Here is an 18,408-nt window from a genome sequence, read left to right as displayed (position 1 = left end):
CATGGTGACAGCAATGCTTTCCTCAGAGTCAACTTCCACCACATTCTGCAGACTGAGAGTGCAATGCAATTTTTCTAAGACACTGTTTACCACAGCACGATGGCTGTACAGCAAACTGAAGATACACTCACAGCACAAGTAGGTGGGCTTGCATTATTTCAGTTCTAAGTGTATCTACAGAGTTAGGAGCATGAACTTAAAACACGGGCCAGATAACCACCTAGGTTTTTATGGTCCCTTACAGGTTTGTACAGATTGTACAATCATAGGTATGTCACTTAAACTGTTATTTTTACCTATATTTTGTATGAAGCCACAACTTCAGTCACATCTACATCGATCACAAAACCTATATGAGTGCATTTTCTTGAACTTTTTAACGCTGGAATTGTTAAAATTATAACTTCTCCCTCATTTCTCTAAAGCTTATTTGTTTTATATGTACCTGGCATGCAATTCATCAGCTGCACATATATTGCATGTGCAGAATAAGCGGACTGCTTATTCTGAACAAGACATTATGAGAAGAGAAAAAGCCTGTTAAGTTACAGATTTTTTACTTTGTACCACCCACAGCAGTGTCACAAAGACCTGTGCTCCATGACCCATTCACTTTTACCAACCAAATATAGTCTGACCTGCATATCTTCTATCTTGTCCTCACCACCACTCTACTCTTACCAAGTGTCCCTGCACCTTCACTACTGGCTGGGAAAAAAGAGGTAGCAAGTATCATTCCAGGTTCCAGTGTCTGTACAATGAATGTGTTGTAGCATCCTGCTGCTGCATGGTGAGGAGCTAGCTGATCAGTAATATTACCTGTGGTGGTGAATTCATGCTACGTCTCTTACCTTCCTAAAGGCAGTACTTGGGGTTTCCTTCTCTTGGCATGAGAGGAAACTCATGGAAACTCAGGCTCATGAGTTTTCATTAAATTTGTAAAAGCTTAAAGCTTCTAAAATTTAGACTACAAGTTTCCTGTTAAATCTAGTTAAGTTTTCAACAGGTTCAAAAGTTATTCCAAGAAATGATTCTATGAAAATGCACAGATGGAAGCACAAAGAACAACTCATTAAGGCTACATTCTTCTGGGTAAGAAAAAAGTATTTATGATAAATATTTATTCATGAAAGATTTACTAATGCTCTTAGGCTACGCAATGTCTTCATACATCATATTTTCAGGTGGGTGTGAAGCAGATGTTTGGAGGGTGCTTTCCATAAAAGCCTGCTCAACAACTAATACTAGCAATCACACACAACCACACCAGGCACAAATCACAGCAGCATGTGGATGTATAAAGCCAAGAACCTTTCAAGGGCAAAGAACTGGCACAGAATTCAGTGCCAGCTTACTACAAGTGTATGACACAATTCATTCCCCTGCTCCTATTCTCTAATTCCTGCGCTGACTTGTAAAAGTTCTTCCTGCAAACAAGAAAAACTTCTGTCAGAGGAGAGCTTACAGTCAAGCTACTTTTGGATACCGGCTAATCAGGGCAATGATGTTACTTCAGGCATTAACTGGGAACATCTAACTATTTCCACACTAATATTATAAAGAGATTATTTCATTATAGTTCCAGTGAAGTATCAGCAATATGAAGTTTTTGGGTATAGAAGGACACTTTGAATTTGAGGAAAATAAGAAAAAAATAGCAAATGAGCAAACACCCACCTTTTCACCTTGAAGGAAAATACCAGAAAAAGAATACAAGGATAGTAAGGATACCTAGCTGAAATGAAACACAGTTTATTTTATGATCAGCCTTATTCTGGAAGATTTCTTTGTGATCCAAGTTACTGAACTGGTACATAGTGATGGAGAGCTGGAGATAGTGGTTTACCTACCAGTGTGTTGCAGAGGTATGTCCAGTATAGCACAACTTTTAACGAAAATTGACTTTCTGCCTTAGGGACAAGCTTCTGTGAATATGATCCAAGATCTGGCCTGATACCAGCTTAATGAAGCTCTATAATTTATCAGCTCTTCTGTTTAGATTTTGGTGAGCACTGTCTGTGACTAATGCACCAAGATTTCTTTTTTACACTGAAGAGTCCAAAAATACAAAATGGTGATTCCAGTAAAAGATGACACTGGTGTTCTTCCAAACTGAATTTTGACAGAGATAGCATTTAAAAATATGCATGCAGACCTAAAGTAGTTCTGGAAATATTACAGTACTTTGTGTATTTCCTGGCATTTTAATGATTCATTTGTGTTCAATCTGCTCTTTAATTAGCCCACATTTTTTTCTGAGCTCTTCCAAAGAGTAAGGAAGTGGTACAGAAAACATTTGTCTGAATGAAGCGTTTATTGGACAGGGATTATAAATCATTATACCAAGGTATGTAAAAACTCAAGTTCAAATCAACATCCTCTTTTTCTCAGCTCCCAGTATCAAGTAGGTATGTGAACTAGGCTTCTTTTCAGTAGCTTGACTACAGTGCTCATATTCAATGATATTTGCAAAGGAGTAAGCTAAGCATTGCTAACTTTGTTTTCAACTTACTATTTTTTCTTTTAGATATCCAGTTGTGATTATGTGCCAAACTAGCTGTATGACCTGAGTTAAACAAAATCTCTGCTTCTTACAAGGTAGTTTGATAATCTGAACTAATATTTGCAGCTGTTTGGTTAAACTCTAAAGCTTCAGTAACTTTTAAGATTACAGAACTCTGACAGTAAAGGATTGCTCCAACACTATGCTCTATTCTGTTATCGACTAGAAACTAATGCTTGCAGGTAATTCTGAGCTTCAAACAGACACACCAAAGAATATAACTGAACAAAATCATAAACTGCTATTAAAATAACACTGCAATGAATCTCTTTTTAAGGGGCTGCCACCATGCTGTTCTAGGAATCAAAATTCAGCAACCCCCGACCAAATGGGGCTAAAATGTCACAGGCCTTGAGTAGATTCGACAAGACCCATAATTAATTCCATGCACTAGAATCCCTACTTCTCTTCCACCTTTTATATATTGATCAGGGATTTTTACTCTAAAATTGAAAAGTACATGTATGTGTGCATATATTTGCATCCTTGTATGTGTGGGGTACATGCATGTGCACATATGACAGGACGTGTGCATGTATGTACATGTGGAGTGTACAGTGCATCCAGTAAAACGACACTATGTGGTAGAGGTACAACATAGCCTTTAAAAGAGATGTTAACAAATTCTTATGGCAAGAATTCTCCTCCATTATAAAGAATATTCTGCTTTTGACACTTTTTCCAAAGACTTTCACCCGGCCTTCTCAGTCGTTTGTTCCAAATCCAACAGTTTTAGAAAACTGTTAAAAATCTTTATTTGATCACTTCAAGTCTGCTGTCTCCCCTTTGAACAGAAAAATAATGCCTAGAGTGAATTTTGTGAAGAGGTCCCCAAGCTCTACATTTATAGACATGATGTTTTGTGAGCTAGAAGCTCTCTCCATCTTTTCTGGCAATTTCCACATATGAGAATGTCATATGTGGAATTGAATGTCAGAGCTGAAAATGCACTAGATTTCAGTACTGCATGAAGCACATTAGCACCAAACCTGAAGGATATATAGTTGCTGTCAAAAAGGGGAAGAGCATGACGATACAATCAAGACACTTCAATGCTTAATGGGTTAACTTCATGATGCAACTTTATATGATGCTATGGCAGAAGACTGGGTAGATTTATGACTTAGCAACACATGCAGGCACTGAGAATTAGCAACAGAACCCTCTGGCAAAAGAACCTCTCTAGGTCTGGTGTCAGACCAATTAGGACACAACAAGAAGTGACATTAACATTACTTGAGATAATTGGACGAGTGGGATAACTTTGCAGTCCTTTATGGAGGCAAGAGGGCTTCTCTCATTTCCTAATGTACTGCCTACTACACTCAGTCCATGCTAGAAAATTAAAATGTAGATCAAAGAACTTGGTTGAGGTGTTCAGGAATATTTCATAGTGTATTGACTTGTGATATCATGTATCATAGAGAAATCCCAGTATCAAATCAAACTTCTTTAGGACTTTAAATTAGCTTTAAAACAATGGTACTGCTGAGATGCTTGGCAGTATCAGATATACAGAGCAGCCAGGGGAACTTGCAGAAGTACTGTCTAAAGAGCTCAAGCATATACACTATGAAACACTACTAAAGCTTCCTCAGATACTGATAGGACAAAAACTTTGTTCATAAAAAGCCTAAATAAAAATGTGTCACAGAAACATATGAATTCACCAAACTAAATTAATTTATGAGGGTTATTACCTTTCTTATCAGACACTATCACAGCTGGATGCTACTATGTTCAGCAGAGTGATGTGAAAAGGATTGCAGAAAGCATCCAACAGAGCAGATATTGCTCAGCAGAGTGACTGAGCTGGCCTTTAAGTGACAAACCCATGTGTTTTCAACATAGCTTATGAAGCATCTGAGAGCAACATTAACTGCTCTCCAATCTATCCACTCCGGAACTGTTTTCTATTGCAAGCCATATTGAAACAGATCACCTTTCTATTTTTATCCAGTTAGAGAAAATACTGTACCTTACAGTAAAATCATAGGAGCAAGAGGCCAATATAGTTGCATGGAATGGTGAAAACTGCAAGAAAACAAAACAACTTTTAAAGTTAAAACACTGTGAACATATACAGGCTTACTGTAAGCAGCGAATTATCAAAGTTTAACTACTTAAATGGTTTTGGTTCATACCACATCATGCTGCAACAAAACAGACTACATCAATGTATTTCTCCCCCATCCTTCCACTTAAAAGGAATCATAGAATTAATAATCACAAGGAATGCTGTGTGGGATCCTGTTTTGCTTAGATTTCATTACAGCAGTACCAAATAACTCTGCTGTAAAGTTAAGAAGTTCTGGAACAGTCATACAAACAGTCATTAAGTTTTGCTTTTGGCTAATAGGCTAAGCTTCATCTTGTTATACAAATCAAGTTTCAAGCCAGTTATGTGACCAGTTAATTATTTTCAGAGAGACAAAATCTATGCCGTACTGCAGAGAATATATATTACTGTTATCAATTCTATATCCCACAATTTTGAAATTATTTATACAAATGGGAAAATTGGAGATAAGTGGAAAAACTGAAGGCAATATAACATCACTTCATGATTTCCCCCTCTCCTACAGGGCATTTTACAGGACACTTCCATGGACTCTTGCAGACTGGTCTAACAACTGCAGCAAAAGAAGGATGCAGTTATGCAAAAATTATTAATCTCAGCTCTAGTTTTTTTGCAACCTTCAGTTTCCAACTATTTTAAAATCTGTACTTCTCAGCAGGAAATACAACAAGCCACTGACACAACTTGAGTTTGAAATGCAGGTCGCCCCCACTGTGGTTCACAGTTAAGTCTTCCTGCAAGACTTCTAATATTATTCACAGCAAATACAAAGTCAAAAGTTAAGTCTAGGCTATTGCCACAACTGCCCAGGTTGTCAAGAGAGCAGTGTATGTTGATGGCTGCTGAAGTCTGCTGACAGACCTCTCTTTATTATAGCAGAATTGAGGAATGTGCAGGCTGGAACTTGAACCTCTGCAGACTTCCTGCAAATTTTTTTGAGGGGAAAAAAACCACCAAAACAAAATGGGTTTTCTCAGGAAAATGGATACTAGAGGGGAAGAAGTCTGACGGGCAACAAATAACAATGGTACACCTTCCATAAGCCCCCTTTGCATGTCCTCATAGTTTAAGATAAAGCAAAACCATCCTGTCAAAGTTTTGTCATTAACCTGAAGTATCCTAGAAACTTACCTAAACAAATTCTATACTCAGCAGAGTGCTACACACGTAAATTGAAAAAAATTGCATAATGTCTTTCTACTACAAGAGATTATTCTGTTCAATTTAACTGTAAAATACTACAATTTTATCATCTGCCTGCTGTGCAGGCAGGAGATACCACCACATCATCCATCCTGACTCCAACATATCCAAATATCTTTTTAGGTAAATTTGAGAACTACAACTGTGTTTCAGTGTAAGATATTGAAGCCAGCTAAGAACATGAGGATCAAATGCACCAACATCAAAATCACCCAAAAAGGACCCCAGATGACCTCAGGGCACTGATAATGCCCTGTACTGCAGTGAAAGACCATAAGAAATCTGCAGGAATCCTGACAGTATTGTGCTGGGTAGAATTCCTTGCCAGCCTCAGATCTGCTGCCCAGACTTGTGGTTTCCACTTTCTTTTCCACTTCAAACTGCGTCCTCCTGACCCCCTCCTTTATGTCAAGGCTTGCAAATGTGTTTGAGCAACAAATTGAAACAGCTTAATGATCCAGACAGAAACTAGTCACTTTCAGGGATAGCGTTTTCAGTCAGAGCCATCAGCTGCAGCTTTACAGTCGCTTGTGTCAGCACAACACAGGGGAAGGGATATCAGTAGGGGCAGCTGCCTCTATAGAGGCAGCATCCAGGTCTCTCTCTCAATTCAGTGTGACTGGTGAGTTACACCACACAAGTGGAGTTATTGTACCACCTCAAAGTGCTGGCCCACACTGTCGTATCTTATGTGCTCAGGGACCCTGTCTGTCTTGAAATGGAAGCAATGAAAGCCTGGTAAGATGGAATAGAAGTCATGTACTCTCAGTACGCCTCCTTTGCACATGGATGCATCTTTTCCTATGAAAAATATTTCACAGAGCTAGATTAGAGAATAGTCATACAGACATTAAATTAGAAAAAAAATTCAGCATCAATCACCAGTGGAGAGAGCAGACAGGGGTAGCTGGGATAAAGAGAGCAGGTGCTTCTCATGTTGTCTGACCAGGAAAAGGATTTGTGATACAGAATGACTACCTGAGTCACACCCTTCTCTGGCAAATTACAAACTAAGCACAGTAACTTCTAAATATGTTAGAAACAAATCAAGGCCATGTGAAGCAAAACAGCAGCCCAGGATAACTTCTTCTGCCAGAAAAAGTTTCTTTCCTAGAAAATATTAATAAACACACCTGTTCTAGAAAGGCTTTAAAAGAATTAGGTACTATCTCCTTTTCCAGGAGCCTTTGATATTGATGTATTTGACTCTCACACTCTTTGCTAGTTTCAATATTTCACACTGAAACACAGTTTTAGTTTTTGATCTTACCCAGAAAGATATTTGTATACATATTTTCATACAACATGATAAAAATGTCATTGTGCATTGGGAGCAAATTCTTATTGGTGGGTGTTCTAGCTGTACACAGATTCAGTAAAGTCATCTGTAGCCTTTCATGCATAAAGTTTCAAAATCCCTTTGAATCCATTAATATTTTCTTGTATACACAAAAGTATATATTCACAATGTGTTTTTTATCTTGTCTTCTGTCAATATTGGCCCTTTGTGTGGAAAGACAAAGGAAAAGCATCATTTAAAAATGAGTAAGGGCAAGTGTTTTCCCCACCCCAACTTGCCTTATAATTTAGCTGAAGTAACCTTCAAACCACCTCCCAAGCTCTCTAAAATCCTTAGATGTTAGAAAACATCCTTAGATGTTTTGGAAAAACCAAACATCCTTGGTTTTTCCTTAGTTATTAGATAGCATAAAATATTACTGGCTTCCAGAAAAATTCGTGTAATAATTCAGTGATGGTCACTGGGAAATAAAACACAACTTACTTTTACTCTTCTGATAGCATAGGTATGGCCAAGCAAGACGAACACTGGTTGCCGGACGTTCCTCAAATCCCAGCCTTTCAAGCTACAGTCAACTGCACCGGTTACCAGCAAATTCTGGTGATTTCATAAAACACAGATATATCATGACAATTTAGTTACTAAATTCTAGCAATGTATATGCTGGATAAAAAAGTTAGATAAATCAAAAAATACAGATTCATAAATCATAAATGAAGTGACATCCCCAGTAAGCAAATTAAAGAGCACAGAGAAACACAAACTGGTCTTCCACTTTTGACTACTCTGCCCACTAGAGTTAAGCAAAATCTCTGATCTGCTTGGGCTGACCATCTCCTAGACAAAAGCTCTTCTGGAGACGTAATAGTGAATAAGAGCAGCAAAGCAACTAGGCGTGTTTTCATAAAGAGAAGATGCAATAATGTTGCAGTAAAACCCCCTGCTATTTAATTAGAGTGGTTCAATTAACAAAACAGTAGGATGAACAGTTTTATACCTCATCATATTTGCACCAGTCACAGCTCAAGACCTCAGCCTGGTGGGCTGGTATCACAAGTTTGACTCCTGGGGTTTTCACATCCCAAATTCTTAAAGTCTGATCACCTGAAACAAAGAGAAATTGATCCAGTGTTGTTACATCAGTTACAAGTTTCAGTTAATCCATTAGAGCTTAGCAGACAAGTGTTTCTTAGCTTTCTCATCTACCCCTAAAGACCTGTAGCATTTGTATATACCTTTCTTACAAATTCAGTTCCTAACAGTTTGTAAAGATATTGAAAGCTGCATCAACTGATGGGACAACTAAGCTTTTCAATTTTTAAAACTGGGATCTTCCCATAAGCCCTGAATATTTAGCTTTGTGTCAGCAAAAATGGATTCTCTAGCTCTCTAGCTTTCAGAGAGAGAAAATTAATTAGAATTTATTATTATGCTTATGTTTATTCAAGAGACAAATTTCATCACTAAAAGGTGATTAAAACACTCAGGATTTCTAGGAAGCGTCCTATTTTCATGGGAAGCATGTATCAATACTACCTAAATTTAAAAAAACACCAGTTTACACTGCTACTGAGGAAATTATTGATAATTCCTTATAATTATTGTTTTCATGACCTTTATATACAAGCACTTTGATGGTTTTAATGCCCTGTTGGTCACTGGCAGTAAAGTATACAGCTGGGCACAAGAGAAAAATCATAGCTCTTTTCAAGAAACTGGCTAGAGATCAAATAAAACCATCACTAGAGCCACAGCAATATTCCAAATTTCACGAACCACCAGACCCTGAAGACTTCCCAAAAAGAAAATCCCATGAAACATTTGGAAAGTTTAAATAAATAAGGCAGAGAGAGCTTGGTTCACTAAATATGACAAGTCCAGCCTTCTGACCACAGAGACCATGGGGAGCTTGCTCTGGTGCTGGCTGGTTCATCCTCAGCCCTCAGGACTGGGAGAGATGCTGCACTCTTGGTGGATAAATTCCACATCTATAAGGTGGGAACAACACCCAATTTCTCCCTGTTTTCACTCTCCTCCCCTACTGTCAGGAGGAAGACTGCTGCTCAGTACAGGGATAGCACTCCTGACAATGGCACCCTGCAGCCAGCTGAAGCCTCAAACATCACTACAGAGTTTATAAAAACAGGGCAACATATGGAGAGGAAGAAACACGAGCAGCAGGGTTTTGGCAAAAAAACAGGTAGCACGCCCTGGATCCACTCTCCATTAGTCTTGCTAATCTGCTTGCCTGCAGAGGACAGTTCAGTTTGAGTTTTAAGTCTTTCTGAGCTATTATAATGGACTTCTTTAAAAGCTTTTATTTTAATTTCATCAGATAATGTAGATTTGAAGGGGAAACACATATTTCACTACAGACAGGATCATTTTCCCCAAGCAAATAAATATATAAATCCAGGTGAACTAGAATGAACTGCTACAGAGATGCTACAGTAGCATTATGAGGGCCAAATGCATTTGGAAAAGTTATTCAGCCAATATCAATTTTGACACTAAATGTAAAATTGCCCCAATTACTTCTTTTTTAATAGAAAACGCTGATGCATGAGAAAAGGAAAAAAAAAATGTTATTTTCTGGGGGTGGTTTTTTTGTTGTTGTTGGTTTTGGTTTGGTTTTTTTTTACTTGAAAATGCTAGACTTAGCAGTTATTAATTCTAGCTGGCACTATCTGTGAAATGTTTTTAACAGAGTAACACAACATGCAAGCGAACCTTTCTGTGAATAGAAAAAACTGATTTAAAGCCAAACAAAAATTCAATTTTTCCATTTAAGTGGAAAAATCAGATTATTTAAAAAAAATTATAAAAAACATGTGCAATCCTGACACAGTGAACATTTTAACAAACTTTTTAAACCTCAAACTTATTTCCATCCATACATATATATTTACATTTCATTTCAACAAAAGCTGCAGTTAAAAATTTTGCCATTTCCACATTTCCATGAGTACTACAAATACTGAGGATGCACTTCTTCTACAAAATAAAGCAAAAGTAGGATAATAATAATAGAAAGCACAAGGAAAGCACACCTAGTGCAATCATATTTATTAACAGACACTTCCAGCTGACATACCAAAGTAAGCAACCAGAAAAGTACCCAACATTTCCCCCCTAAAATATTTCTATTTTTGTAAGAAGCAGTTTCTCTATGGCAACAGATTTTTACTGGTCCATTAGATAATTTATTATGATTTCAGAATTGTTTATACATTGTACTTGCTTTCTTTCTTTCTAATGAATATTTGTGAAATCTTGGACGAATCAATAAAACTACACAATATACACTCATCTATTCAAAACTTTTCAATTGATGCTAATCTACAAGTACATCATTCTTATACACAAGATAAAGATTGCTAATGTGAATGACAATGTCTAACAGTGAAAAGATAAAGTTTATCCAAGATTTAAGTTTCACGTAGGTTTTATCCTATCTTTTTTATTCACGGATATATTTTACCCAAATTCACAAATCATCATCTCCAAAGTCCTGGGAGAACAACCAGCAAAGCAATCATTTCTAAACAGTGCAGAGGTAGAACAGTAACTAAAAAAAATAGCTAGGTATTTGGGAGGTTAATAAAACCCCATGAAAACCTGAAACACTATCTGAAGGGGAAAAAAATTCTAACTAGAACAGGTACAATGTTTTTCAGGAACCAGCTTCCACTAGACCAGGTTGCTCAAAGCCCCATCCAACCTGGTGCTGAACATTTCCACAGATGAGGCATCCACAGCTTCTCTGGGCAAACTGTTCTGCTGCCTCACCACCCTCAAAGTACAGAATTTCTTCCTAATACCTAATCTAAACCTACCCTGTTTCAGTTTAAAGCATTACCCCTGCCTCACTACATTCATTTGTTAAAAGACAAAACCACCACAATTAAATCAGTGACACTGAATGACTACAAGTTTACATTACTTGCTGACTTATATGTATTTTTAAATACTGAACCAGATTAAATTATTTAGCCCGAATTAAACAGAAAATCTGTGGAAAAATTAAAAGCAGAACCCAAATCTCATGACTCTAAAAACCAACCTTTTTATGTGTATAAAAATGATTGTGCTGATTGTTTCTATCACAGATAATTGTTCTGATTTTGGCTGAAATAGAGCTATTTTTCTTCCAAGTAGCTGGTACAATGCTGTGATTTGGATTTAAGATGAGAATAATGTTGATGCCACACTGATGTTTTGGTTGTCACAGAGGAGTGCTTACATTAAGTCAAGGACTCGTCAGCTCCTCATGGTGCCCTGCCAGTGGCGGTGCTGGCACTGCACAAGAAGTTGGAAGGGCACACAGCCAGAAGAGCTGACCAAAGGGATACCCCATAGCACATGGCATCATGCTTAACCTACAAAGCTGGGAGAAGTAAAAGGAAGAAAGAGATGTTTGGAATGATAGCACCTGTCTTCCCAAGTAGCCATTATGCTTGATGGATGGAACCGTGCTTTTCAAGACACACCAGAACACATGCCTGCCCATGGAAAGTGGTGAATGAATTCCCTATTTTGCTCTGGCATTCACAGCTTTTGCTTCACCTATTAAACTGTCTTTACCATAACCCATGAGTTTTCCAGCTTTGACCCTTCTGATTCTCCCTTCATCCCACCGTGGGGGAGTGACTGAGTGGCTGTGTGAGGCTGAGCTGTCAATGGGGGATAAACCAATACAATAGTACAAGAAAACTTAGAAAAGGAACAATAAAGCTCATGGAATTCCACACAGAGACAGAAATAACAGTGACACAAATAACAGCTTCAGTTAAATTATCCAAGAGTACTACTGAATACACAAAATCTACTCCATGTAGTACAACTTAACCTAGCAAGCACACATAATTACCACTGGAAACATACTTTCCAACTGGTCAATTTTAGTCTGATACAAAATGCTGTCAAGCTAAAAATTACAAGAGTTTTAAGTTATTTTAGGGAAGAGCCCAACTAAATTTTTCTAAAAAGGAAAAAAAAGTAAAACAAAATAAAACAAAATAAAATAAAATAAAATAAAATAAAATAAAATAAAATAAAAATAAAATAAAATAAAATAAAATAAAATAAAATAAAATAAAATAAAATAAAATAAAATAAAATAAAATAAAATAAAATAAAATAAAATAAAATTTAAAAAAAAAATTTTTAAGTTAGTGAAATCTTTATTCAGTGTTTCCCATGAGGTTTATACAAAAATGTTGGGATAATTTTTTTTTTCAAAATTGACCAGAGTTATGACATATGATTAAGCCATTTTTCATCAAATGGCAATATTGGTTAGATACCTACCTGTAACCCAAATGACACAACCCAGATTAATTTACTGTAAAAAACTGACTGATTATTTCTTCTGGACTCTAAACCATTTTATAACATGAGACTTTAATACAAAATACTATAACCTGAAAGTACGTTTTATTATAGCTTGTGCTACATACAGTACTTTACCATAATTAGCACATAGGGATGAACTGAGGGATGAACTCATTTCCTGAGAAACACTTCAGCTTGTACATTAGAGAACGATTTAGTAAAGCTTATTTGATGTGCTGCTTTTGGCTTGAGTAGGTTTAATTTTCTTCACGGTGGCTGGTGTGGGGCTGTGTTTTGGATTTGTGCTGAGCACAGGGTTAACATCGAGAAGTTTTTGTTATTGCTGGGCAGGGCTTACACAGAGCCAAGGCCTCTCCTGCTTTTCATACCGCCCTGCTGATGAGGGGGGTGGGGATGCACAGGAGATTGGGAGGAGACACAGCTGGAACAGGTGACCCCAACTGACCAAAGGCATATTCCAGACCTGTGACATCATTCTCAGTATATAAAGTAGGGCAAAGAAGGAGGAAGTGGGAGGACATTTGGAGAGATAGTGTTTGTCTTCACAAGTCATCGTCACACGTGATGGGGCCCTGCTCTCCTGGAGATGGCTGAAAACCTGTCTGCCCATGGGAATCAATGAATTAGTTCCTTGTTTTTCTTTGCTTGTATGCACAGCTTTTGCTTTTCCTATTAAACTGTCTTTATCTCAATCTATGAGTTTTCTCACTTTTACCCTACCTGTTCTCTCCCTGGTCCTACTGGTGGGGCTTGGTGGCTGGCTGGGGTTAAAACACAACACCGGAGCACAAGACTCGGAGGAATTCAATAATGTACTGGGTAAGTCATGAAGTAAGAGATTGCAAATGAAAACACTCCCCTCACATCACTACATAGATTTGACATAACAAACTAAAAGCAAGTAAATTGTATTTCAAAAGCTTCTAGCATAAACAGCAGTTTGGCTGAACTGCACCAAGCCACAGTAACTCCACAGTCAGCTTGCTCTCTAGATGCTTGGTTTGTACAAGCATTTGTACAAATTGAAGCATCTTATTCTTTTATCCCTTTAGGGTCTGGATTTCAAAAATAACCATTTTTTTGCAAACCCTTGACCCCTTTTCACTATGGCATTCTTCCTAATACATTGAACAGGAAAATAACCAGGAGTCACAAGAAGCAAAAAGTGGACCCACACTGCATACACATGGATTGAATATAAGCCTCTAGAAAAAAGTGCTTAGGAACTCATGAGAAAGCAATGTCATAGCCAAACAGCAGATTATTTCTTCCATTTTTATGGAACCTCAACAAATATAAGCATCTTTGGAATTACTTGTCTGCAAGTCCTACTCTGCAATGGCTCTTTCTTTTGTTCAGTGCTACTTCTGAGGCAGGAACGTGAGCTGAAACTTTAGAAAACTGATGTCAAAACCTGACAACCCCACGTTTTGATCCAGAAACACAAAAAACACCTCTACTGAGAAGCTGCACTAATTCAGTAGTACATGTCACTAGATGTACACCTTCCCCAGCTCATTACTTCATGCAAAATTATTTGTTTAATCAATTTGTTTTTTACAATTTGCATACCAAACACAGAAAGGTGCACCAAGACTACATGCCAGCCTGATCTATGAAACTACAGCTTGACAATCCCTTTACTACACACATTTATCACCAAGATACCAGTAAGCAAGAAGAGACTTTTTAAAAGGCAACTCACTAACTCAGGGCTGGCAGTAAAACAAAATATGAGATAAACAATGGTTTTTACTTTCAACAGTAAAGTCTAGCACTCAGTGAGGGCTTACAAGGGTGGGACCTGGATTTACAGATTCATTTGTAAAGCAGCAAAGCTACAGTCATCCAAAACTTTTGTCAACATAATAAAACAATCAGAAATTGTCACACCTTATTGTGATACAAGAAAAATTTTTGCCCTGGGGTTTCAGTCTGAAAAACAAGTCTTTGAGCAAAGAATATAATTAATTGATCTATTCTGATGAATACAGACATTGTCAGATAGATTTCAAAAAAAATCTTTTCCGTATTCATGAATTAAGGTGTTATTAAAATTATGTACCTGCCCTGATCAGTAAATTTAAAGACTGATTTAAAAAGGAAAGTGGCATTAAAACTAAGGCCCCAGTACTTAATAAAATAGCTATCAGTCATTCTAAATCTGGGCTTTGTTAAATCCAAAACATCCACATTTTCATTTGTCAGTGTTGTATCTGTACTGAAGAATACTTGCAGATAAAGTTAAAATGGTATTTATTAACTTTATACTGTTAAAGGAAAATAAACCAAATTGATACTAAAAAGGATGCTTTCTTTATAAACCACAGGACTAAGCAAGGCCTATTGCTCTGCAGTTGTGGAGAATCATTTAGTAGAACTGATTAATATTTGACTAAATACTATTGTTGTGTGCATTTCTAACGTTCTTTATGAGCTTCTCACCAATTTGCCCTCTGAGTTAAAAAAAAACAAATCTAGGCAAATGACATAATGACTCATTAAACCCCTTTAGCCATGAGGCTGCTGTTAATGCTGTTAGTGGCTTCATGTCACTTCTTTAATGACATTTTCCACATCAGTGTGTTTCCAGCGTAAGGCAGACATTGACCAGGGCTCTGGTTTTGTGCCACATGTACACCTGAACATCCTGCTTATCTGCTCAGAAATTGTTACTGACATCACAACAGCACCTATTTACATATCCAGAATTAACAGCTTGCTCTGTTACTATTAACTCCTAATTTAATTAAAAAAAAAAAAAAAAAAAAAAAAAGCCATTTACTTCCAGATTTTGGAGTGCAAATAATTGTGCATGAAGACAACAGCATGTAAAGTACCTCACACATCCCTATAAATGTTAAATGGAAGTTTATTAGGTGCTGAATAAAACCTAATTTGACTGAAGCTTGAGACATATATATCTTCTGCAATTCAATTGCATTTTATTGTCCACTGCAGACAAGCTCAGTTTTTTGTATGTATTCAGAATGGAGACTTAATGATGCAAAAAAAGTTATACCCAGTACCAAATTCTTTCTCAATTGTTTTTTATTTCCATCTTGGATTTCTCATTTTCTTCACTTGTATTCCTTTTCTAGTCTCATAATAGTTTGAAAAAAAGCCATATTTCAAAATCAAATATTAGCTTCAGGCATAGGTTAATCCTTTGGAACAGCTATTTTACTGTGGTTTGCAATTCTGTATGGTTTTCTGTTTTCAATATTCACAAACTAATTAGTTACATGGAAATTAAACTTCTGCAGGATTCTATGGGGATTCAAATAAAGAAAAAAAAATGGCAGGGGTGTGGCATGCAATATGTTTTCAGACCTTCTTTCCCCTTTCTTACTTCCTTTAAAAGAAAAAAGAGAGGGCACTGTTTTACTTACATTTAGTTTAATCTGAAGAATTTAAAGAGCAACATTTTTTCCAATCTGTGGTTTATAACATACTTAAGTTATCTTCCTCACACATGCAGAATTGAAGATGCTGCCACATGAAACAGTTCATTCCTCAAGCATTAGAACTACACTATTAAGATAGCAGTAAGTACATGGTTGTGAGCTGGTATGTGTGAGGTGGGATGAGAAAGGAGACAGGTGGGGCAGAAGACAGGGAAAAAAAAGACACAGACACCCTACAATCCCATAGCAGTACAGACTCCTTCAATAAGGGAATGGTTCAATAATCTCTACCAACATCCAAAAAAAGCTATTGTTTTTAAAAGTGGAGAAACCCAAGTGAGATGAAAAGAAGTACATAAAGTTTCCCTCCAGATGCATTTCAGTTACTAATTTTCAAGACAACAAAAAGTTGCAAAATAAGAAACCACAAAACTGCAGGTCAACCTTTCCAGCAAGCACATCCCAAAGAAGGGAACAGCTCTAAATTTGACACAGTACTATCACATTGAGATTCGAGTTTCTCTCCAGCTCCAACTTTAGCTCAATAGAAGATGAATCATCAGTGAAATTTAGCTTTCTGTCCCATGATTTTATGTCATCCTCATAGAGTATGCAGATCATAGCAAGTTCTAAATGAGTACAACCAGCCTCCTTGAACAGTTCCACATTACTTTCATCAGATACCTTGACTGACAGAGTAGAATGTCACTAAGCACTGAACACCAACTGTGTGATCTACCTTTTTTACAAGGAAATGGCCTTTACACACAGAGCTAGAGGGTCATGAATCCTTCTACTATCCATAATCCTTCTGACCAAACAAATTACTGCCAATATGTATTTTCTGTAGTGAAACAATCCAATCAAACCACAGGGAAATTTCAATGCAAACAATACAAACACAAAACCTTTTCCACATCAGCATGTCATGATTTCTATGTTATTTCATCTAGAAGTACACCAGACATTTTATTTTGGAAACTGTAAGCAAGTTCACCATCATTTTGAAGACTTCTTCTTCCAAAATCTAATGATTTTATACCCAGAATTACACTATCAGCATACCAATAGCAGATTTTTATTTCACACCCAAGTGAGAACGTCACACTTAGAGAAGAAAAAGACTCATTATTATCTGTCTTTTGTGCATGTTGTTTTTCCATCAATGAGTGAAAACTGACTGCAATTAGCTTTAGGCTCCAGCAGCACATTAGTCCCTTTCAAGCATCAAAGTAAAAATTCACAAAAGAGTAGGAACTCTGTAGTGTTCTAGTCAAAACTTCCAACAGCTGCACCCACTGAGTCACTCAAAGATCAGATCAATTGTTTTACCAAATTTAGGTACCACAGTATACAGCATCTAACAATCAATGATTCCCAAAATTGTTCAAGCAATGTATTAGAACAAAGTTTGGCTACATTTCCTAGAGGTTCAAATATTAAATAATTAGTTGCATCAGCAAAGCCCTTTTGTTCATCTAGAATGCCAGAAATTTTGTATGGCTAAGACTACCATGGACAGGAGGGTTCTAAGCAGAACTTTAAAGAAAACATTCCTTAGAACTTGCAAAAAACACTTAAGCACTTAAACTTGACCAAATGGTACTTAGGTACTTATTTTGTTTGTAGTATATAGCTAGGTGCATTTCAGTAGAATTGTTCATACAGTGTACAGAGCTCAATCCCGTAAGTTTCTGCACATCGTGCTAGACAGGTATCCAGCACATAACGTGGAAAAACCTCTGCTCCAACATTTGGCTTTCAAGCAGTACTACATAGAACAAATAAATGTTACTCATTCATCATTCTAGCTAAACTCTGCAGGCAGAATCAGTTGGAGACAGCCAGACTGAAATTTTATGAAAGCCACATGTACTTTTTCATCTGACTTCCCACAGAGGAGGGAAGACTAGTATCTGTGAGTACACACTGTCTCTCCAACTTCAATAACAGGAAAACATAGTTATGTTTACCCTCTTGATATTAGAGACAAACAATTTCTATTAAAATCAGTACAGAAGTACAACAGATATGAAATCTGAGAAATTCAGGTCACCAGAGTTAATCTATCAATATTTGTATTAAGACAGTTCCTTATAGTCCTTTTAATTCCCAGGCAAACTCTGTGGCTCACAGCACCTCTCTCCCAGTAAATCATCAGCTGGGCCCCAGGTATCACTGCAGAGCTCTCCTTGTGCCTCTGAAGCAGGAGCAGTGTTTGGAAAACACTACCACCTCACCTCTCTTTGCCTCTGTGTACACCTAACTCAACTGTGATTGTATTTACCAGCAAGACCTGTAGCCCTTGTCAAAGCAGAGAACAAAAATTGATTGAACAAGGCACAGAGATCTACAGAATTGCTTAAAAAAAGCTCAGTGAGAACTGACTACATTTCTCACAGAGTTAATAGTCTACCAACACTTGAGATAATTTGAACAAACATATAGGCCAAAACACAAAATAAAGTATATAACATGATTTAGTGGTCAATAACAAGAG

The 18,408-nt window shown here is 37.0% G+C and overlaps 1 protein-coding gene across 1 annotated transcript in view; it reads right to left on the bottom strand.

Moving 5' to 3' along the window:
- Positions 1-18,408, bottom strand: part of PEX7 (peroxisomal biogenesis factor 7) — a 41,236-nt gene that overhangs the window by 15,759 nt on the left and 7,069 nt on the right. The window contains exons 6-8 of the mRNA XM_030235745.2: positions 8,144-8,250; positions 7,630-7,743; positions 4,542-4,597 (exon numbers count right to left, since the gene is read on the bottom strand). Of these exons, the coding sequence (XP_030091605.2) occupies positions 4,542-4,597; positions 7,630-7,743; positions 8,144-8,250 (277 nt within the window). The remainder of the gene's footprint in view (positions 1-4,541; positions 4,598-7,629; positions 7,744-8,143; positions 8,251-18,408) is intronic.

Source organism: Serinus canaria, chromosome 3 (assembly GCF_022539315.1).
Source record: "Serinus canaria isolate serCan28SL12 chromosome 3, serCan2020, whole genome shotgun sequence".
NCBI classification, from domain to species: domain Eukaryota; kingdom Metazoa; phylum Chordata; class Aves; order Passeriformes; family Fringillidae; genus Serinus; species Serinus canaria.
This window is presented reverse-complemented; position numbering and strand designations above follow the sequence as displayed.